This window comes from Protopterus annectens, chromosome 1.part1 (assembly GCF_019279795.1).
Source record: "Protopterus annectens isolate FY-2018-M chromosome 1.part1, PAN1.0, whole genome shotgun sequence".
Lineage (NCBI taxonomy): Eukaryota > Metazoa > Chordata > Ceratodontiformes > Protopteridae > Protopterus > Protopterus annectens.
The window spans coordinates 1703685738-1703710286 of NC_056726.1; the positions used below are offsets into that span (position 1 = coordinate 1703685738).

Genomic DNA, 24549 nt, shown 5'->3' on the forward strand with positions numbered 1-24549 from the left:
GCTGCAAACTGGCTCAGGGATAGAACTCACATGGTCAGTATTGCAGGTGCCATGTCAGACTCCAAACCAGTTACAAGTGGCATCCCACAAGGCTCAGTCCTGGGACCTCTCTTGTTCGGTATATACTTCTCTGAGGTACAGGATAATATGGGAGGACATGGCTGACCAAGTTCACAGATGACTGCAAGCTGGGCGCCATAATCAACTCTCCGGTTGACACAAGCATCCTCCAAAAGGGTCTCACAGAGATGGATAACTGGTGCCACAGCCAGGGCCTTAAGCTAAATGCCAAAAAGTGCATAGTCCTCCCCTTCAGGAAAAACAAAGTGCCTACAAATTACCACATAGGTGGTAATCCATTAAATACTGAAGAAGTAATTAGGGATTTGGGGACCCAAGTAGATAGAAACCTCTCTTTTGACAATCACATTGCCAGAGTGGTTAGAAAGACCTTCTATATAGCCCACCTTATCACAAAAGGGTTCACATCTAGAACAAGAGACGTCATTGTGCATCTCTACTCATCACTCATCAGGCCCATAATTGAATACAACACCCCATTTGGGATGTACCTTACCCGACACCTGCAGCAACTGGAGAGGCCCCAAAAGTACCTCACCAAGAGGATCAATGGACTCAAACGGATGCCCTATGCAGTTCGGCTAAAGAAACTCCAGCTCTACTCAGTCACTTACCACCTACTCAGAGGTGATCTATGCCTGACGTATAAAGCCATGTCCAACCCAGAATTAATGGACATGCTCCACCTCAGGAAATCCAAATCCCTTAGAGCTACATGCTCCAGGGACTTAAACCTCAGCACAGAAATAAATAGGACATGCTGGAGGGACAGATGCATATCCCAGAGGCTGCCCTCACTCTGGAACAGAATCCCAGTCCATGTTAGGCAGAGCCCCTCACTGACCCTCTTCAAGAGAAATCTTGACGAGTGGATGGGAGATCGTAAGTTCACCCCTGGGATCTCTTCTGTGTCCCTGCTAGACAGGGGCACAGTAAACTAACCTTAAAAGGGCTATATCCTGTGACCTACTCTACAGAGGCACAGTAAACTGATCTGAAAGGGTGGCAAAAGCCAAACACATTCTGGTTAGGCTTGTAAATGCCCTAGGGCAGATAGCCTATTATAAACCTATGAACCTATGAACCCATGAAATACTGTAAGCACTTTTACACACTTTGAGATACTTTGAATAACTCTAGTTATGCAATTCAAGGCTTCAGTCAATACAAAGTAGTAAATTATGCCAAAACACAGCAATTTGCCAAAACACATGCAGTCGCCTTGCTTTATTTATGCTCAATGTGCCCTTTTCTGCTTCTTCTGTTATATTTGTTTTGCTTATTTAATCTGTTAACATTCTCGTTTTATCAAATAACCTTGTTTCAAACATTTCTTTCATCAATTAATAGTTTTTTTTTATGCTTCTCTTTTGCTTAATAAACATTTCTGTGCTATTCATTTCCTTAATATTATGTTTTGTGCCCTTGTAATGCTCTATTTTATCCCATTTAATAAATAAATCTTTTGTGTATATTCTCTTTACCTTTAGCTTGCTTCTGGCCCTTTTTTGCTCTCAGTTTTCTTAGCTTACCTTCATCATCGCTGGACCTCATGACTCTTAAGAGTAGTCTTCATAATCCCAAATCCTGGTTCTGATGCCATTTCGCTTGTCAGGTCAAGAAAAATCAGGCGAAAGTTGTGGGTTCTTGTTCAAGCAGCTTTATTATATGCAAACACATCGTAAATGAAGTTAAGTAACTTTCACTTACAAACAAACTAGCTATCACGCACGTAGATGTTAACATTCTGGCTGCACCTTCAAAATGGCACTGCAGATAACATGTTCTTGGAATTTATATGCACATACAGACTTAGAAATGCTTCTTAAAGGTACAGCGCACCTGTTATTGTATACTATCCATATAAGTTTCCAAATCCTGAACAGCTGGGTCAACAATTAAGGGCATATTGTGAATGTGCTACTTTCCTCGGGTAGTGGACTTTAGGATATAATTATGCATTTTTTGGTATTTACTTTCCTACCATGATTTTGACACCAGATATTTATTTGAGACAAATCTTCCTGCAGCATGTCCGCCTCATTTGGAGATTCAATGACTGCTTCAAGGTTGCAGTCATCTGCAAACTTAGTCAGCCAGAGCCTTTTGGTACTGACTTTTTCTTTAAAAAAATTAGATGCCAAACAGAAGAGGTACCAGCACAGAACCCTGGTGGACTCCACTGGTGACTTGTCTCTTCGTGGAGGTAACCCCTACTATTTTGATTATCTGTATCATATCTGTAAGCCAGCTGTCAATCCAACAGATGACAAAGGGATTTTTTCCCAGTTTATTTAGCTTTTCTACTATGCCTGAGTGGGGAACTGTGTCAAAAGCTTTGGCCAGACCGAGGTATGCTGTGTACACCATTTTTCCTTATGCTGTGTACACCATTTTTCCTTCATGCCTTGCTTTCCAAGACTTTTTAAAAAAATCCACCAGGTTGAGTAAGCACGACCTACCCTTGATGAATCCAAACCGAAGGAAGCCCAGTGTTTGGAGGTTCCCAATGTCCTGATTGATTAATTCCATGATAGCTCTTTCCATGGCTTTGCATACGAGGCTGCTCAAACTTATTGGTCTGTAATTTCCTGGGTCTGTGACAGGTCCTCTCTTATACACAGAGAAATTATTGTAGCTGTTCTCCCTTCACTTGGTACAAAACCTGTATGGATCTATCTATCCATCGGTGTGTGTGTGTCCGTCCATATGTACATGCAGTAATGTTTTTATTGTACTAATCTCTCTCTCTCTCTCTCTCTCTATATATATATATATATATATTATATATATATATATATATATATATATATATATATGTGTGTGTGTGTATATATAGACAGATATATCAACATGAAACTGTGCCTCTTTCCCTGTTGTGCTGTAGCATGCAGCACATCAGACATATTCCTGATGGAACCTGCATGTCTGCCATATGATACAGTTAAAATCTGCGATATTAGAGGTACATGATTTTTACATAGCATGTGTGGAAGTATAATTAGTTCAACATGTTGTACTATGTACTTCATGTCACCTGTCAGAGGAGGACCTATACCTATTCATAATGTGGCATAGTGACTAGGCATACATGACCTCTGTAGCATGAATGGCCAGATGTGTAAACTTTGTCAGTCATCCGGTAACAGTAATAGTTTATATACAGTGTTATAATATCCTCACTGCAGATGTCAACAGTCATGATCATGGCTGCAACCTGGCACTGAACTCTTGCAATGTACAACTGGCAGCAAATGATGCTCATTTGCCTTCACCATTCATGGAGAGTGTGTGTACAGCCCATAGATTATGTTTATTTTGTTGCACATAGTTGTATATATGTGTACAACACTTGATGTTGCTGGGATATCAGTTTGTATTATTGTTATCAGACCGAAATATATTTAAATCAGTGTTATATTAATATATGAGTTGGAGCCTTTGTTCTTCCTCATGACTGTTGCAGTACTATGCACTGTCAGTGTCTGAATGCACACATATACATGTACATAGTGACATATATGTGTTTTGTGTTTCAGGTTAGACAGGACTGTGTGACCTGGTATCCTTGTTTTTCCATGAACTTGTTACATTTTGTTAAGGTCCATACAGTCAAACTATTTGAAGTGGTTAACAATGCAAAAGAAAATATTTTTTTTCTGGAACAGTCTTGCTTTCTTCATTTACCAGCAGATATTAGCAATTTCATCCCTTGTGCCTCAGCTCCCTCTAAAATCACTTTGTACATCTGGCAGGTCTTCAGTCATGTATGCAATTTAGCTTTGTCTTTTTTGTGATTGGAAAATATGTTGATATTTTTCAGTCTAATGACCACTGCCATATTTTTCATATTTGCTGGCATCATTTTACAGCAAATTATGCCAGTTGGCTGCAATTATATCACATCCTCTGGCTCTATTTTTAGCATGGGTTTGTCAAACTCATTTAACTTTGCTCTCCATGATGCCTGGCTCTAAAACAGAGAACATAACATTGTTTGCCTCAGTGGTGTAAGGCTAGCCCTTCTTATATAGTTCTCTGTATTTCTGTCACCTCTTATTAATATATTCACCCATTAAGTCACTCCCTTCTTTGTCTTTTATCATTTTTTTTATGTTGAAAATCCTTGAATATCACCAACATTCTTGAAATGATCTCCCAACTTTCCCATTTTGCTGTTTTCTTCCACTTCTTCCACTTGCACTGCTCATGTAAACATGATTACTTATCTTTCCCTATTGTTTCCTGAAAGTTTATAACCAGTTTCAAATGTTTCCTTTCTCCATTCCCTTCTGGTTTCCTTTTTTCATCTGCCCATTGTAAAGCCTCCATAAGCAGTGATTTTGCAAAATCAGTCTTCATTCTCTTTAGAATATTTTTGATGTCACTTCCTGCACAAAATCTCATACTAATAAATTATGTCCCACTCCATTATGGACTCCAAGGTGAAATCTGCCTGTTATTACAGTTGTACTTAGACTATACCAAATATGGCATCCTCATCACATATGATAAAAATAGCACCTCTTTGCAGCATTAATTTCAAAAGGTAATGCAGATCCTCTTGAAACTGGTTAATGTTCTCCTTTTCAACATCTGTATTTGGTGTATACACTTGTTATCAATGTATTGTTGAATGACTTACCTTGTTGTTTGATTGAGATTATTCTGTCATTTAACCAAGGGCTTATTTTGATACCCATTTTATTAACAATGCTGTCTACTCCATTTCTCCTGCAAGATTCTTGAGGAAGGTAGACATGCAGTCCATTTCATTTCACCATTTTTTTAAATGTCAGTGTTTATTTTTTTCATCTCATCCTTAACCACTTAAGGTTTACCTTGGTTCATAAGTCTTACATTCCAAGTTTCTGTTGTATATATTTCTTTGCAGCATATGGCTTTCCTTTCTTCTCAGAGTACTTCAGCAGATGGTCAGCCTGCCAGCTTTAATCCATCTATGCTATTAACTATGGCATGACTTGTACATATCATCTTCTGCTTCCCAGCAGTATGTTGGACACCTTCAGATCTGAGGGTGCCATCTTCTGGTGTCCTTTTAACATATCTTGTTTGCTTTTGTCTACAGTTTTTTTTATTGTGCATGCATGCACTCGTGTGTGTGTGTGTGTGTGTGTGTGTGTGTATATGTGTGTGTGTGTGTGTCTGTGTGCATGTGTGTGTGTGTGTGTGTGTGTGTGTGTGTGTGTGTGTGTGTTTGTGAAAATTCTGTAGTGGCTTGCCATTAGATTCCAACTGCATTATTTCTGTCTCATCTTTCTGCCATGATCTGCCCATCTTGGGTGACTCTACATTGCATACTTCATAGCTACACTGAGTTACACAAGCTCCTTCCCCATGATATGGTTAGATTCTGCTATAGTATTACAGATACTGCAGTATCACAGATATCATCTAATCTGCATTATACAATGACCCCCCCATTAATATTCCAAAACATGCATGCTGATTGGTCAGTGTGCCCATTGTAAATCAGACTAATACTAATGGAAAAAGGTCTGGTCGCCCAGACTTTTTCCATTAGTATAAGTCTTGATTTTTTGGGAGTTTTGGTAGCAACGGCGAATGGAAGAGCTCTGCTGCTGTAATCTCGCTATGTTAAATGACTTTAGCATAGCAAGATATCTTAAAAAAACCTTTCTCTGTTGCTTTTTTTTAAAGATATCTCGCTATGTTAAACTCTTTTAACATAGCGAGACACATTTAAAAAAGCAACGGAGATCTTCCGTTTTCCGTTGCTTCCACACACAGCTCTGATGTACTGCGTAATCATATGCATGCGCAGTACATCAGAACTGCCGCAGAATACTGGACAGCTGCGGAAGAGAAGCACGGAAGCATTATACAATGCCATCATTTAAGAAAAGTAAGTATTTTTTTTCTTAAATAATGTCATTGTATAATAGCAATAACCCACTTCTGGGTGTGGGTAATGCTGGATTTACCCACGGTTGTCTTTGTTTGGCCACTCGGGCTTTGCCCTTGTGACCAAACCACACCAACTGCGGGTAAATCTAGCATTACCCACACCCAGGCGTGAGTTATTGCTTAAGTAATGCATGCACAACATTTTCCAAAATATAACTTGTCTAGTGAAAATGATCACTGGAGTACTATTTTTATAATTTTATAACCATGTGTTATTTGACTTGCGCGAAAACCATGTCTTTATAAATAAGAGACAGTGCAGCTTAAATCAGATTGTAGAATACCATATTGTTCAACTATCCTCAGAAAATGAAAATGGCATATAATATCAGTTTTGAGACAGTTGAGTTAAAGTATCTCAGTATAACTGTAATACTGGCGACTATAGTCTCCTAATTTCAAGGTCATATTGAATGTTTGTACATATGTATATGTGTATGCATGTCTGTGTGTGTGTGTGTGTGTGTGTGTGTGTGTGTGTGTGTGTGTGTGTGTGTGTGTGTGTGTGTGTGTGTGTGTGTGTGTGTGTGTGTGTGTGTGTGTGTGTGTGTGTGTGTGTGTGTGTGTGTGTGTGTGTGTGTGTCTGTGAATGCATGCATGTATGCATGGATATGTTTATGTAGGAATATAGATATATATGCAGTTATTTATTTACTTATATTATCTGACTGGGTAGAACCCATTTTGTGTGGACACTTGAAGAGAAAAGCTCCATCTATTATAGCCATGGTCATTTTAAGATAAGATGTTACAGAAGTGAACATTTCTGGACTAACGTTCCTGCTCCTAGAGACACAAATGATCATTTTTAAGGTAGAAAGATAAGAAAAAAATAAATGGACACTCGAACATGTAGGACTGAATAAGTTATTGATATCAGATGACCACTGATTTTCACTAATGCTGTAAATGTAAACTTATATCCCGTATCATACCATAAATGTTTATGTTTTTATGATCCTGAAGTAATATGAGGCCCCAAAGGCAGTTTGAAGTTTGAGTACTTTTATCTCAGACTAATGGCACTGAATAGAGAATGACAAAAAATTAGTGAATTAAAAAATTATGGAGTCTACATTTGCAAACATCTAAATAAAATGGACATTTTGTTTCACTTGGTAAAGCCAAAACTTACCATTTCAATATGCAAAATAAGTCATCACTATAAATTTACATAAAATAAATTTAAATTAGTCTAGCTCTTTGGCATAGAGGTGTAAATATCTGATTACATATCAGATGATTCATGTCTGAGCAGTGACGTAGACACTGGAAGTGCCAGCAACAAAGGAGGTTGTTAACAGCCAATGCCTACCTGTCCTAAGTGGAAGGATGTGGTCAGGTCTGCTGTAATACCAAAATCTTAAAGCATGTAAGGTATATAGCATCCAGAACTATGGGGTGAGGTGACACCAGTATTACACAGTGGTGCTCTGCATAACTCAGGCTGAGGGATGCATATACCCTCAGGACTAATGAGTCGAAAAATAACACCTGCCAAGGGAAGGGATTTAGGTACATAAACAAAAATGTCCCCACTCCACAATATACAATGTCACCACTCTTGTCACCAGCCTCTTGCCTCTAAGGGGAATGAGTGACCCAGCCTGATGGATTCTCTACACAAATTCATACAACTCCTACTTCAATAAAGCATTATTGTCTGAAGGTCTTTCTTTCTAAAAGGGAACAACCAAGATATAATGGGGGATAGCTGAGCCTGCAACCTCATACTAAAGAGTAATACATGTATGGATAAAGCAGCAGATAGGAAAACTTTCTGGCCATGTGGGTTACAGTAACTTACAGATCCAAAAAATAAATAAATAGATTTAATGTTTTCTAGACATCTTTATTTTAGGACTGCTTCTCAAGGTCATATGTACATATTTACTTTAAAGACATACTAAACAACCAGTATGTTTGCAAGTGTAACACTCTAGCATATGCTCACGTCTGCATATGTATGTTATGCAGAATTAGAAAAGAAATAATCAAAACATACCTTCTCTTCTCAGGTTCTGTCCAACGTGACCTGCAGAAGGGAGCTGTTCATTGTGTACCTGAGCAGGACTAAGTGGACAAAAGAGAACATGTTAAGAATCAGTACTTCTTGTGTTTTTCTCATTTGAAAGTATCAGTCTATCGTTTTGTAAGCTTTACACTTGCCCATCATTTAGCTCCATTTTATTTAAAAATATGAAATTTAACTCAGTGGGCACAGGTATTTATCCATACACTATATCTACTAAAAAAATAATATATCTTAGTAACTGCAGACAAATCCAAGATAAATATTACTGGAAATTGCATACGATTAGTAGTATAGCTCTGTCTGAAAATGTGCCTGAATCATGAATGTAATCCTTTCTGTTGATATGTGATACCAGTAATCAGCATACCCCTATAGAACTGTCACTAGTTAATAGGTTCATTGGTTGTTACAAGGCTAATGAACACTAGGGCCGTTACAAGCTTAACCTCATACTCCAAACCATTTGGGCCCCAAGTATCATACACTGGGGCATTAGGCTGGTAGCTAAGGATTTGTGGGTGGGGGGTGTTAGAATAATACTTTTCTTATTGACAGCCTCTGTCCATAAGGGATATGAGGACCAGACTGGGGTAAATTTATGATTTCCCATCCAAATGTCAAGGTTTTATTTGAATAGGATCAGGGCTGAACTCTGTTTTACATGGATGGGGATCTTTCAGGACACACATATGTATCTCCATCATGTTCTGTTTGTGTCACAGATAAATGTCAGATTCCTGGATCTAGTGTTTTTGATGCTGCTTGTTTAGTACATATGCAACAGGTTGATCAGGGCTGGTTCTGAGGAAGCCATGTAAGCTTGGCGAAGATCTCCTCTCAGCAGCCTGTAGCAGACTGAATACAGAGACAGAGCCTTCAGATAATCAGTGTCGAACAGGGTATTCATGCCCTGAGTTCTTCTGGTGAGAATCCTTTGTGGGTATTCCAAATGTTGCGAGTGTTTATTTAGATACATTCCAAAGGGGGCATTGTGTTCAATGAAAGGCCTGACCAGGGCTGAGTAGAGTGGTACAGTAAGTTACATGGACCTGGATACCATACCTTTACCTATAATTTGGGCAACTTAAAATGATTTTCTTAGTATCTTAGCTACATGTTGGTCAAAGGTCAGATTGCAGTCCACATATGTTCCCAGAGCCTTACTAATGGGTACACTCTTAGAGGCATTTTATTGATGAAGTAATTAACCTGTGTTGACAGTTTCCCAAAGGGCATTCTAATTAATTTTTGGCATTAAGTTTTAATCCATGGCTTTAACGCCTGTAATTTGTCTGTGTTAAACCCATTTGTAAGATATTTTTGGGGAATCTATAATACCTCCCAGTTTACAGTCATCTGCAAACTTGGTGAGCCACAGGCCTTTAGCATTAGCCTTAACTTCCAAGAAGTAGCTGCCAAATAGGAGTGAGCCCAGCATGGAGCCACTGGTGACTGGTCTCTTGGTGGAGGTGATCTCATCAATCTTGACTTCTTGGATCCTGTCTGTTAGCTCCAGTGAATTATGTAAGGGTTTACACCTTGCTCAGAGAGCTAGCTAAGAGTAGCTGAGTGGGGTATTGTATCAAATGCCTTAGCCAGGTCAAGATACACTGTATGCACTGTTTTACCTTCATCCACTGCCTTGTTGACTGTTTCAAAGAAGTCTACCCAGATAAGTAGGCATGACCTTCCCTTAATAAAGCTAAATTGGGATGGGTCCAGTGTCTGTAGGTTGCCAGTGTCCTTATTTATCATTTCCATGATAATTTGTTCCATGGTTTTGCATATTAGGCTTGTTAGACCAATGGATCTATAGTTCCCTGTGTCAGATCTGCTCTTGTGGAGGGGAATGACTGTTGTGGTCCTCCATTCTCTTGGAACGTAGTCTGTTTCAACGCTGTAGTTGAAGATTGCCTCAAGTGGTTCTGATAGGGCATGTTTTAGACTACTCAAGAGGCAACCAGGGATGTTATCAGGACCCATGGAGGCAGTGTTCTTGGTTTTGTGAGTGCTGCCAGCACTTGGTCCCTGCTGATAGCTGGCAGGAAGTATATTGGAGGGGATTTCACCTGGTGGTGCAAGGGAAGGGGTGAGGGAAGTGATGTTTTGGCTGAATTTTTCAGTCACTTGATTTGCTGTGTCACCCTGATTGGCATTGGTGGCACCATTCACCACCAGTTCAGCACACTGTTGTGTGTTACCTTTAAGGTTAGGGACATAGCTGAAGAAGGTTTTTTGATTGTCCTTAGCCTCTGAGGCTATCCTGACTTCATAGTTTGCCTTGCTGGACAAAATTAGATCACTTACTGCCTTGTTTAATTTTATAAAAGAGCATTTGCAGCAGGTAAGGATGATAAAGGATAATGAGTGAAACGTACTCACAAGCGACGAGAGTGTGTTGAGTGGATGGAAAGAGTACTTTGAGGGGGCTGATGAATGAAGAGAATGAGAGAGAGAGAAGGTTGGAAGATGTGTGGATAGTGAATCATGAAGTGCAATGGATTGGCAAGGAGGAAGTAAGGATAACTATGAAGAGGATGAAAAATGGAAAGACTGTTGGTCCAGATGACATACCTGTGGAAGCATGGAGGTGTTTAGGTGAAATGGTAGTGGAGTTTTTAACTAGATTGTTTAATGAAATATTGGAAAGTGAGAGGATGCCTGAGGAATGTAGAAAAAGTGTTTTGGTACCGATTTTTAAGAATAATTGTGATGTGCAGACCTGTAGTAACTACAGAGGGATTAAATTCACCAGTCACAGCATGAAGTTATGGGAAAGAGTAGTGGAAGCTAGGTTAAGAAGGGAGGTGATGATTAGTGATCAGCAGTATGGTTTCATGCCAGGAAAGAGCACTACAGATGCAATGTTTGTTCTGAGAGTGTTGATGAAGAAGTACAGAGAAGGTCAGAAGGAGTTGCATTGTGTCTTTGTGGACTTAGAGAAAGCATATGACAGGGTGCCTAGAGAGGAGTTGTTGTATTGTATGAGGAAGTTGGGAGTGTCAGAGAAGTATGTAAGAGTGGTACAAGATATGTACGAGAGTAGTGTGACAGCGGTGAGGTCTGTGGTGGGAGTGATGGATGCATTTAAGGCGAAGTTGGGATTACAACAAGGATCAGCTGTGAGCCCTTTCTTATTTGCAATGGTGATGGACAGGTTGACAGACGAGATCAGACAGGAGTCCCCGTGGACTATGATGTTTGCAGATGACATTGTGATCTGTAGTGAGAGTAGGGAACAGGTGGAGGAGAACCTGGAGAGATGGAGATATGCTCTAGAGAGAAGAGGAATAAAGGTCAGCAGGACTAAGACAGAATATATGTGTGTGAATGAGAGGGAGGATAGAGGAATGGTGAGGATGCAGGGAGTAGAGGTGGTGAAGGTGGATGAGTTTAAATACTTGGGATGAACAGTCCAGAGTAATTGGTGAGTGTGGAAGATAGGTGAAGAAGAGAGTACAGGCAGGATGGAGTGGGTAGAGAAGAGTGTCAGGAGTAATTTGTGACAGATGAGTACCAGTAAGAGTGAAAAGGAATGTCTACAAGAAGGTAGTGAGACCAGCTATGTTATATGGGTTGGAGACAGTGACACTGACAAAAAGGCAGGAGTTTGAGCTGGATGTTGTAGAGTTAAAGATGTTAAGATTTGCACTGGGTGTGATGAGGGTGGACAGGATTAGGAATAAGTATATTAGGGTCAGCCCAGGTTGGAAGGCTTGGAGACAAAGCAAGAGAGGCAAGATTACGTTGGTTTGGACATGTGCTGAGGAGGGATGTAGAGTATATTGGGAAAAAGATGCTAAGGATGAAGCTGCCAGGTAACAGGAAAAGAGGAAGGCCTAAGATAAGGTTTATGGATGTGGTGAGAGTGGACATGCAGATGGTTGGTGTGGCAGAGCAAGATGCAGAGGACAGAAAGAAATGGAAACAGATGATCCACTGTGGCAACCCCTAGTGGGAGCAGCCAAAAGAAGAAGAAGAAGATTTGGCTTTAAGGGAGTTGCATTTCCTGATTTTTGGCATGTATTTTCTTCTTTTTGTTATATACCCTGTTTAAGTGAGGATTCCCTAGTGGGGTTTGTTTTTACTGCTTGTTTAGGGTTTATTTTTGGTAGGTACAGCAGTCTGTATACGCTCATTCACATGTTTGTATAGTGACTATGTGAATGAACCTGCATTGGTAGCTGTGGTCTCGGAGTTGGGAGAACCTTGAAATTTGACAAACTGTCACTTAATAGGTCATAGTTTGCCTTTGAATAGTTCCTAACTGTTGCTGATTTAGCTGGATTTTCTGGATTGATTTTACTTCAAATGACATAGCCTTATGATCCAGCCTCACCACTGAGGATAAGATACATTGGTGAGGGGTGTGCAATACTCTCCTGTGTTGATGAGTGCTAGATCCAGTATGTTTGATCCTCTGGTTGGAGCATGCATGATCTGTTCCTGGGTGTTTATGTTAATGAAGTTCAAGAAGCATTGTGCCTCTGAGTTTCAGGCAGTGTACATTTCCCAGTCTATGGAGGGGTGGTTAAAGCCACCCATGAATAGGGTATTTGGTTGGATGGTGAGTGCCTCTAGTAAATTTAGCTAATAGTCATAAAACTCTAGGGGCATAGATGGTGACCTCTATCTCGCCATGATATGGTGAGGGACCTTACCAGTGGGGACTTGCACATGGATGAGCTACATGGTATCATCCAGTTTAACCAACCTGGAGGTATGTCTCTTGCTATCATAGACTGAAACACTCCACCTTTGGCTCCAGTCTGTGTTGTTGTTGGTCTAAATGTGTGAAAGACACTGCAGCATTTCATTTCTGGAGTACTTTCTATTGCTTTAAACCAAGTCTCAGTCTCAGCACATATATCTAAATTCTTCAAAGTGAGGTGGGCTTGGGGAGATTTTTTGTTTAGGCTCTGAGCACTGAGCAGTAATACCTTAAGGTTGTTTGTAGACTTTTATTCACTATGTTGGTAATTTTATTTGGGGGGGGGGTTGCCTTTTTGGCATAGCCTAAAAAAGGCTCTAAGGGGTAAATAAAGTTTTAGCCAATATCCAAAAGTCTGGTCTTTTGACTATGCTCTCCCATTCTTCTGTGTGACAGATATTGAATTCCTCCCCGGAGTGACACCAGACACTAAGCCTATTATTAAAGTAAATCATTTAATGTTCATGCTGTGGCATCCTTGGTGAAGATAGAATGGTGCTCAATGCAATGGTCATACCTATCTGTGAAACATATTCTGGCAGATCCATTATGTCTCTTTTCATATAGTCCATTGAGAAATGTCCCAGGTCATTTATATTTACACCTATCTGGGCTTTGATAGAATCATACTGGTACCTGGAGTGCAGTAACTTCAGGTTGTACAAGATATTGTGGATTCTGTCTTCTGACAGGCAAATAACCTTTATCTTCTCCTTGTCTAGTCTGGTGAATGAGCATCTGTGTGTAGCACAATGGAGTTCCCAGTATCAAGAGAATTAGGTTTTATAACTGACACCTGCACGACCATGGCAGTATGGTGAAATCCAAGAGGTTTTCTAGCAAACAGAACAGCAATTTAAAAATACAATGAACACTGATTATTACTAGTCATTGCTTCTGGCTGTGTGGCATAGAGGGATGAAGTCTTGATCATAACTGGGGTGACCTGGGTTGCATTAGCTATCCTGGAGCTGGAGAAACTAGATGAGGAGGGAGTCTAATAATGAGGTGGAACTTCTGATAAACTGATCAGGTTTTTTGTCTAGATCAGTTCACAAAATCTTTTGCTTATAATCTATACAACTGGGGATCAGGATCCTCATTCTTGCTTGCCTGGAGTTAGACAATGTATCTGTGGTCTCACAGTGTTCTGTGACATTGCACCATTCTTTTCTTTCTTCTGGATCTCTGTTTCTGATTTCCTCCACTATAATTTCAAAATAAAATAGTTTCCTGTTGCAGCATATTGAAAAGGAGCTCAATTAACTTTCAAGTACCCCGAGGTCTGGTTTAAATTTGAAGATGCTGGAAGTCTAGCTGAATTTAGTCTTCGTTGCCGTCATTGATGCCTGTTTTATATTGTACATGGCATAGAATAAAAAATTTTAAACAAGAGAATAACTCTTTCAACTACTTAAGTAATGTGGGAATCACATTTCCGACACATTAAACTTGCAAGTATTCATTGAAGAAAGACCTTTTAATGTGCTATGGCTATTTATTAATCACTGTTATTAATTAATCTGACTCTATTATTGTGTATCTCAGAGCATGGCCTGAGGACATCATGTTTATTTTACTTGAATTTGTCTGATAATGTGGGCAACTTTTATTAACTTAATTTCTGTCAAAATAGGAAAATAGTCACCAAAGTTCCTGAAAAAAACCTCACAATTTAAGACTGCCATATCTGTCTTCAACAAAGCACAGTCAGTGAGTGAAATGTAACCATTATTTGAATAGGGAGTCAGTATAGTTCTTCACTGCCTTAGGCCTCATCTGAATATTTGTTGTAAAGCACATATGTGAGGATCTAACTAGTTTTTATGTGAGACACTTGTCATTAGTCCCCAGTTCTGTGGTACAGAGAGAGATAAAGGATTTTCTTGGACTCAGATAACCTGCATTTCATTAGCACCCCTGGTGCTGGAAGATCCACTTGGGGAGGACAAGAAATGACTAGACTGGGGTGAGGGTATTATGATTCTTGATTGGTTCTTATGCTACTTCAATGCTAGGGCACAGGGTGTAAACATACTTAGCAGGTGTCGGTAATGGGAAGGATGTGTTTATAGCTACATAAGCCCCAGATGTTGCCCTTGCTCTCACATGTGAAGGTGTGTGCATGAGCAGAATAAAGGGGTGTATATAGTCCCTGCAATTATGCAGGTTTAAACTGAAGACGCTAGGTTAAACTCAGTGAAACTTGTTTTGTCACTTTTTTTTCTGTCTGTGTACTTGCAACAAATTTTGGAATTTCATACTCTAGAGTGCTGGCATTTCATTTGGCTTTATCTTTTGTAGTCATGCCACTGGAATGTGGCTGATGTTTTGTGTGTTGTTTTGGATTTGTTTCTGTTGGCCTAATGTAGTTGCCTGCCTATTATTGAGTAAGACAGGATGGCATAATGCCCATTGCAGGGCATAATCCAGATTTAACTGGGTAGGGTGTTCATGCCAAATACAGCAGACAGACTGGGTATGAGCAGGGAAGCAAAAATCCCTTGTGATCACCTGGATAGTTGCTTCCTATGAAAGGTGTGCCCCAGTACTGCACTCAGCACATACCTCCTATAGGAGAGTGACTAAGTAGTTAGAATGAAAGCGCTATTGTTAGTATAGATTTTAATTATTATCTTTCTATCATGAAAAATAATTAATTCAGAGAAATAAAGAATAATTCTGATAAAATAGGATTGCTTTGCCTCTTCAGTCATTATACAATGACCATCATTAATTAGCGGTACCCTATGACATAATCTTTTTACCACGATTCCATTAAAGCATAAGCATCACTTGGCATACTGTGTAGAAAAGTATTATTTTATATAACAACTTTAAACCTTCAATGTACTGAATTCAGAAAGTACTGTAGCTAGGGTGGGGTGAAACGAGAGACAGCCAGTAGAGTAAGCTGATTGGTGCATGATCAGCAGTGCAACTGCATTGTTGAGTGGTCATGAGAGAAGTACAAGATGCAAGTAGTCATTTAAGTACCTGCAAGTGTCTGATCGTCTAAACCTTTCTAGGGAACCATGATCTGGTTGGAGAATAAAATGGCTTTTAATTTAAGTTCATGTTAGTAATTATGGCAAACTGCTTGCACAAGCTATTCTTTAGTCCTCATATTTTGGATGGGAGGGCACTCTGATTCTGCCTAGGGCAAAAACTGATCTAGCTACAGACCTGATTGAAAATTAGCTATGGAGAGAAAGATAATACTTACTAACCTTCATTATATTTCTCATCCTATGCACCTTGTTTAATATTAAAATTACAAAACAGGTCATGTAGTTTAACATATGCTATATCAACAAACCAAAATTTAAGTTCTATAGTTCTGTACACCGACTTTGTTAGCCCTATAAAAAATCACTGCATTACAGCCTATAATTTCTGAGTGACTAGAGAACACCCTTTGCATTCTTAAATGATGGAAAGTATAAAACACTCTAGCTTCAGAATGAAATTAATTGAATTTCTGAATGTATAAATGTAAGTGTTTTTGTTTTGTAAATGACATCTGACCTGACACTACTTAGCAGTCTTTCAGTCTAAGAGTTCTAAAATTATTTTCTGGTTGTTCAATCTGTGAGCTCTGCTAAAATTCTTTAAAAAGTATGTATTTTTAAATACACAAAAATAGGTCCTCTTATATATCGACTACAAATGTTTACATTACCAGATGACATAAGTGGCTGAATTGTTTTCTTTACTGTTATATGCAAAGTTACACTATGTAATGCCATGACTGGTCACTGTCTCTTACTTGAAGTATTTTGTAAACCTTTGCAAACCTTGGTAAATATTTTATAAATTGTTGTGGCTTGGCTGGAATTGATAATCTGGCAGTCCACTCAGCTGGTTGGCAAATTAAACAATAATAAATAACCCTGACAGCTGTATGGATGAAAATCTATCTTCCGTACCACGTAAAAACAGAAACTGATCTCTCCACGACACACCAAATTGTAGATTCACTTTTAGCCAAATAATCCAATAGAAGCAATAGCGTTATAATAAAATAAAATAAAACTTTTTATTTAACAAAACAAGTGGGTTGATAAGCGCTTTCGCGTGGATACAACCACGCTTCTTCAGATGCCGTCTGCAGAACTCAGGAAACACAGGATCACATGTTTCACAGCAAACAGTGAAAACCTCAGCTAGAGGCTGCTACAACTAAACCCAATACACAGTTTAAGTTTCTACATAGGTTGAAGGTGCGCAGGTAGGGCTTCTTGATGCTTCCAGGGGCCCTTCTAATTTATGGTTGAACAGTATCAGGCCTGTGACCTTCCCCAGCCTTTCCATTCTGAAATCAAATAGGGCTTGTCTGTCCCTTCTTTATTGGTCAGCTTAAATAAAAATCATCAAAAACAAATAGATAAGGACAGTCATGCAATTCTCTCTGTAACCCCTCTATTTTCCCAATTTTTCCTTGCTAGACACCCTCATTAAAAACATGTAGTAAAGGAGGTCCTTAGTGCCTTGCAGAAAATAACAATTCACAGGAAGTCCTACCAACCAAAAAGTTGATGAAATTATTCCATGTTCTATTTTGTGACTAAGAAAACAAAAGATTTCTGACCAATATTGCATTTCAGTGGTCCAAATACATTGTCTAAATTAACATTTCAAATGGATACAGTAGCGACATTCCTTCCATGCATGTTTGAAATAGATAAGATATATTCTGTAGAATCCCAAGATACCTACCCCCATATAAAGACTGCCAAGGAGTCCCAAAGGTATGCACACTTCTAAGTTGCATCCAGTCATTATCAGTTCCAGGCTCTATAATTCAGTCTCACCTGCATCTCTCAGGTATTCAGTAGATATGTGTCTGTCTCTTCTTCATCAGTCAGCTTAAATGATAATCAGAAAAGACAAATACTTATGAAAACTCATACAGTTCTAATTCTCTCTCTGTAGCCCTTCCAGTTTCCTCCTAATTTCCATTGATAGACACCCTTATCAAAAATATGTAAAGGAAGGAGGTCCTTACTGCCTTGTAGAAAATAGCCATCCAAAGGTGCCACCTGACAAAAAGTTGGGGATACTATTTCATGTTTCACTTTGTAACCAAGGAAACAAAAGGCTTCTGACCAGTATTGGATCTCAGTGATCTAAATATTTTAATTCTAAAATAAATATTTAAGGTGAACACAGCAGCATCATTCCTTCCATGAATGTTTGAAAGAGATAGGATATATTCTGTAGAATCACAAGATACCTACCCCATATAAAAATTGAGAAGGAGACTCAAAGGGATGCACATGGCTGGTTCACGTCTTGTCATTATCAATTTCAGATTATATAATTTGGTCTCACCTCCATTCCCAGGGCATTCCAGTAGATCTATATTTGCAGCAACAGCTTACCAGGCCCTGCACAGAGCTAAGATCCCCTACATAGATGACTGATGACTCCTTGCTATTACAACTGTATTTGTTCTGACCTTTTCCTGGATTTAATTTCTTAAGCTGGTCCTTCCCCTAGGATCATATTCTGTTTGTGAAAGCTCAGATGATTCTGTCTCGAGTTCTAACTTTTATAAAATTTAAGTTAGACATCACTCTCTGCAGTGCTCACCTCCCTCCCCATTACAAGATATTTATCTTCAGTTATTCAGTAGAGGCATGTCTAAATTTCCTGAGCCTTATGGTATGAGCCATGGTAATGGTGGCTCAAGCAAGAAAGTGCTTGATGTGTCTGCAGTGGATAGTTCACACACAATGGTTCTAAATAGTTTCATAGGTTAGTACTAAGCTCACTGCCCTTGCGAGCCATTTTTAAGCCTAGGCAATTATCCCTTGTGAGACTTAAACCCTGCACCTTGTGTTTGTAAGGCAAACACCTTAACCATAAGGCCACCCTCCCAACCCCATAAGTTCATACTAGGCTAACTGCCCTTGTGGGCCATTTGAGCCTAGCCAGTTACCCCATGTGAGAATCAAACCCTGCACCTTGTGTTTGCAAAGCAAACATCTTAACCATTATGCCAAGCTCCCATGCCAAAGCCAGGATTGTATCTGTCATCACATAAAATTTTCCAGGGTTTGCATATCATACAGTCATTGCTGAGTAATCTTGAATCATTTAATCTGCTGGAATCCCTTCCAGTTACTCAGCCGTCAGTCACTTGGATGTTTCTTCACTAGGATGGGAGGCACTACTAAGTACAGATACCCTGAGGAGTCTAGTCATTTTAAGAGTCTTACCTTCATATTAGTTTCCAGGGGATGCAAGATGCTCTTCTCATATTCTCTACCTTTCATGCCTCCCTCCTTTAAGGAGTGATTGCCATATACCGAAACAGTGTGGTAATATTGCTGTGCCTCATTAAGGAGGGGGCCACCCAGTCTCACTCCTTATGCAGAGAGCCCATGAGAGTCTGGTACTAAGTTATTCAATCACACTGTTTCCTCATCACTGGCCATACTCTACGGGAAGCCAGATCCAAAATGGATAGACCATGTAGCTGTCTAATGAGTGCCCGTGAGCAGTCCTTTTCCAGTTGCTTGCTTCAAAACATTATTTTCCTTTTACATGACAAACTACAGTGCAACATGTTTGCATATTCAATTCTCCAACCAGATCAAAGTCAGTTCAAGGATACTCTGTTCAAAGAAACTGCCCCCCCCCCCCGGAGTCCTCTATGCATTTCCTCATTTTTATTCTATTGAGAAGGTTCATTCAAAAAGCTAGATTCCACAAGTTCAAATTTCTTCTCATTTCCCCCTTTAAGTCAAGCCCTCAGCAGATATGTTTCCCTGTATAACCATATCTTCATGCAGAAGCCTCTGCATAAACAAAGGTAACAGAATAAAAAATAAATGTACATTTACCTCATATTACAACTCTTCTAATCAACTCATCCAACCGACATTTTCCAGATATTCATTCATTTTTCTCAGCTTGTCTTTTTTTTTCCAGTTACATTGATTGTAATCCTGTCCTTTCCAACAGAATTGTGTAAGTCCTTTCTTCTTCCCAAAAACCTTCTACCTTAGAGACATACATGGACTAATGATGCATTTCTCTAGCTGGATTTCTCAAAAACATTTGATACCATTTTATCTCTCTCCTCTACCACTGGTCTTGGGTTGCATTCAAAAAAGGCCTCGAAATCCATTTTTGTGTTTTCTTCCAGCTTTCTTCTATTCTGCACACAGCTCACATTATGTACAAGACCTATGTAAAGGGTGCTTTACCCTAAACACCAGTTCTGGATCTAGTTTTATCTTGGGCCTTATCTTTTATGTTGTAAATGTTTACTCTTCCAGCATTTGAGCTCACCCTCCTATGGATATGAAACTCCTGCCTTAGAAAATGCTCTTTCTAATAACAATTACGTCTATCAAGAGGAACTCAGACTTCAAATTTCTTTCCATAAACTCACCTTACCTTATTCTTCACAGAGGCAATGTTAATTAGAGCTAACCCCCACTTCATTCCCAAATTGAAGCAGATACTTATTTTTACCAGGGTATTAATCTGCATGAGCTTCTTCCATACTTATACAGCCAAGCAGCATATTTCCTTAATTGCATGTATTGACATACTAAAGGACATTTTCAAAGATGATCGAAATCATTTCCTTCCCTAAAACCAGACTAGGTCAGAGAGTGATTATTATGAATGATGAAAAGGCGTGTTTTGTTAAAGAAACACAGCCAGCCTAGCAATCAATACTCATCTTCTTTCAGACTTAACAAGAGTTCAAATCCACCATGAAGCAGCTGCATTAAATGAGTAATAAAGAGTTCAGCTGATTAATGTGAATCAGTGATACAACAAACTAAAATAAAACAGGTAGAAAATGCTTTATAAAGGCACAATGTATGCAACACATTGTACCGACCAGTATGAAAACAAATCTCAGGGGAGATATCTGTAAATTCTGGGGCAACATGAGAATGCACAAAGATGAGATCCTTTACTCTTTATTAGAGATGAACACCAGATGCGGGATGTGTTACTCTCCAACAAGAAAGGGACAGGTTGAAAGAAAAACATCCACAACAAAAATTAAACCTTTCTAATTATCTGTGCTGTTTTCTGCTCTACTGTTTGGAATTTAGAAAAAAGAATGAAAGTAATATAAATGCAGAAACATAGCAAATCACTTTACATTTCAGATCACATTAATAGTGTTTTTCTGTGAAAAATGAATCAAGCTGCTTTGAGTATTTCTAGATTTCCAAACATTCTGGAATGAAAGTATCAATTTAAGTTCAGTAAGGATGAAGATCAGTAACTGATTTTGTCTGTAGAAATCTATTCAAGTTAGGATCTGTTACCTCTCAGGTGTCCCTAATTTTTCAGGATCTTCCTGATCTTGGCATATATTTTTCCCTGCCCTGATAAAACATTTGATTTTCTGTTAAAATGCTGATGATTAGTCAGACAGTATTAATGCTTCATACTTCCTATTGTTCAGAAAAAGAATGTTGATGCAAAACATGTTGTTGTATTAACTTCTTAAGAGAATTAGATAACTATTTAAAAAAATGTCCCTGACTATGGGTGTTTGCCCCCCCCCCCCCCCACACACACACACACACACACTGTTTTTGACTTTGCCTGGAATTCCTGAGCAAATAATTTGAGAGGTATACATGTGTCATTGTTGGGGAGAAATGTCTTATTCCTTTCAGTGTAACGAACAATCATTATAAGAAAGGATGAAGAAGAAATTGAGATTGCATTCCTGTTTTCTCTTAAATTAGAGAGACCGATTATACGACCATGTCAAGTCACTGCTGAAAAAATTGAAACCTTTTCCTGTGAGCCACAGGAAAAATGACAAACCTCATCAAACCCAGCACAGTATCTGGCTGCGTAGTAACAAATCACAATGTGAAGTTCCAAAATGCAAAAAAAAAAAAATCAAAAATGCAAGAGAAGAGTGACTATTGAACATTACTCTTCAACTTTACACTTATTTTAATGGGGGCAAGCCCTGCTGCACTCCCCAATGTGGGGGACAATCTCCCATACCCCACAATCTTGTATGCCAACTCCATGATCACCATAACTCGAATAACAGGGAATATTCTGAGAAAAACAATATCTGACAATATATTTGTCTAGATTTGTGAACATGCACTCTTGACATTTCAAGTTTTGGCATTGCAAGTCTTGACTTTTCAAATGGTTACCTGATAATTTTATGCATGTGATTCCATTAAGAAACTGATTCTCATTTAGCCCTATTGTACTCATAACGTAGGATAGACTAATTGTTCAGGGATGGGTGAACTTATGAGACAGGGTGGAGGTGGGCAGCCAACACCAGCTCAGTCATCCTACTGAAAGGAGGGAGGCAATGCAGCCCACTGTATTGCTGACAGACACCTGGTGGCAAGAGATAGAGTTTTGCTGTATACAATACATGAGTTAGGGGCATGTGCTTGGTTCAGAGTTTAATAGCTTCTATTTAGAAATAGATCAATTAAGCCTTCTGAAGCTTAACAACTAATTAGTTATGCCAACTCTCCATAACAAATAGGAAGACTATGCCAGAAATAAATGTATGGTTTCTGTTTCAGCCATCTATGCTAGATTTGAAGATAATGAGGGACCTACTTTGGTTTGGTTGACAGAAAGTGAGAGTTTGTTCCAGATGTGGGAGATTAAACTGGTAGGAATATCAATCATATCAATATTCTATATTTATATTGCAATCTATATCAACATCCCTTGATTTTGTTTTTGCACTAAATCAACCAAGAATGAGTCATTTCTTTGTTGATCAGACATAGATCAGCCTGTAGGAGTCTGTTAGAAAGAAAGTGGAGAAACAAGGCTTTTACAAGGTCTGTGTAGCGTATAGAGTTCTTATTTTTTTTTTTAGTAAGAGACCACTGGGAGTTTTTCAATTTGGGTTTGGTATTTGGAAAAGGTATATAATGAGCAGTACATGTTGTTCTAGTATGGGCCTTATAATAGAAGTATGAAAGAATGGTGATCTATTCTGACCAAGAGGATATGTCCTTAGTAATTAATTGAGTGAAGTACAAAAATTTCTTAATGGAAATGATATGTGGTGGTCACAGAAGTGCTCATTATTTATGAAGGTGCCTATTTGTCTAGTGACAAGGTTTATTTTAACATGGTTGATAAAGAAATGAAAGGTATGAGAGAGTTCCTGTTACCTAAACTGTACATAACTAAATTTTGACATTCATCTTTAGACTGTGATACTGACGCCACAGGTATTTTCAAGTCATACCATCTTGGAGGATCTCAGTACCTTCAGGGTAATTGATGCTTGCAATCATCCATGAAGTTGGTTATCTGGAGAACTTTAATGCCAGATTTCAGGGGCGGCTCATGCTATTAGGCTTCAGGACTACAGCCCCCCAGCTGTAAAATAAAAAAGAAAAGAAAATAAAAAATAAAATAAAATAAAAACAAACTCAAGTAGCGGAACATAGTACATGCGTGGCATTTCCTGATATCCAGACTGCTGGTGAACCAGTCTGGAGCATGCGCACAGAATCCAGACTGTCTCACCATCAGTCTGGATTAGGAAGACAGCATTCAGCAGCAATATCCCAGAAGTCTATGCAGTTGTAACTGATGGTGGACTTGCTCTCGGCACAGGCTGTTGGATGTTATGGACAGTAGGGGAAGGACATTCTCTCATTTTATGGACGTTTGGAACTGCAGGAAGGAATATTTGGGCTTTTCTCATTTTACAAATTTTAAGGTATGGAACTGCATACACTAAGGAATATTTGGCTGTGTGTGTGTGTCTGTGCAAAATGTCCCATATGCTATATGGTGATGAGTAGACAATACCACAGGTTTGAACTCTGTACCTTGGCCCCAGGTGGCAAGAGCCTGAATTCCCTACCCACCACCATTTGTAAAACATTTGCAGATTTTTGCCTCATATTTGTTCTGTTCTGTTCCTCATAAAATCTGTGGTTTCTGTAATTTTGTGTCTTTGCATAGTCAGTAGTGCAGTGGTGCATTGGTAGCATTGTTGCCTGATAGCTACAAATCTCTGGTTTGATTCTTAGCTGGGGTGCCTTCTGTGTAGAGTCTGCATGTCCTCCCTGTGTTTGTGTGGGTGTGCTCTGCTGTCCTCCCGTCTTACAAAGACATGTGTCTACAGTGTTTCTCCCTGGGCCTCTGCTGAAAATTGGCTTTTGCTCCAAGTCAGACTTTCCTGGTTAACAAATGTTAAATAAATAAAAATGACAAGCATTTGAATTTCAGAATTCATATTCTTCAGAAAGTACATGGTAACACAAAACATTTTATTCTAGTAATTTTTTTAGGTTTATAAGATGGATATTTGAAATGTGTCCCTATTTCTGGGACTGTATTCCCCCATTATTGGCTTCATCCATGTTTGTTATGCTAAGGTTGGGAGCTATGGTAAGAACTGAATTCACTGAATATGTTTGGGGGCTGTATTTCTCCATTACTGGCTTTGTCCAGATGTTTTTTGCTAAGAGGTTGAGAGCTATGGTGAAAACTGAATTCACTGAATATGTTTGGGGGCTGTATTCCCCCATTATTGGCTTGGTTCGGGTGTTTTGTTCTAAGAGGTTGACAGCTATGGTGAGAACTGAATTTGCTAAATGGTAGCCATTTACGTTTCAGTCTTCCACTCTTTCACAAAACAGCTGCTTTGGCATAGTGATATGTTGTTCTGACTGTTTTGCACAGGGTCCTTGGTTCAAGTCATGGCAATGAAATGTATGGTGGTAAAATAGCATTTTATTCTAGCAACTTTCCAACATTATACAAA

The 24549-nt window shown here is 39.0% G+C and overlaps 1 protein-coding gene across 1 annotated transcript in view; it reads right to left on the reverse strand.

Annotated features, from left to right (window-relative positions):
* Nucleotides 1–24549, reverse strand: part of LOC122811880 (uromodulin-like) — a 728404-nt gene that overhangs the window by 182854 nt on the left and 521001 nt on the right. Inside the window, exon 7 of the mRNA XM_044084023.1 lies at nucleotides 8036–8103. Within this exon, the coding sequence (XP_043939958.1) occupies nucleotides 8083–8103 (21 nt within the window). The 3' untranslated portion in view covers nucleotides 8036–8082. The remainder of the gene's footprint in view (nucleotides 1–8035; nucleotides 8104–24549) is intronic.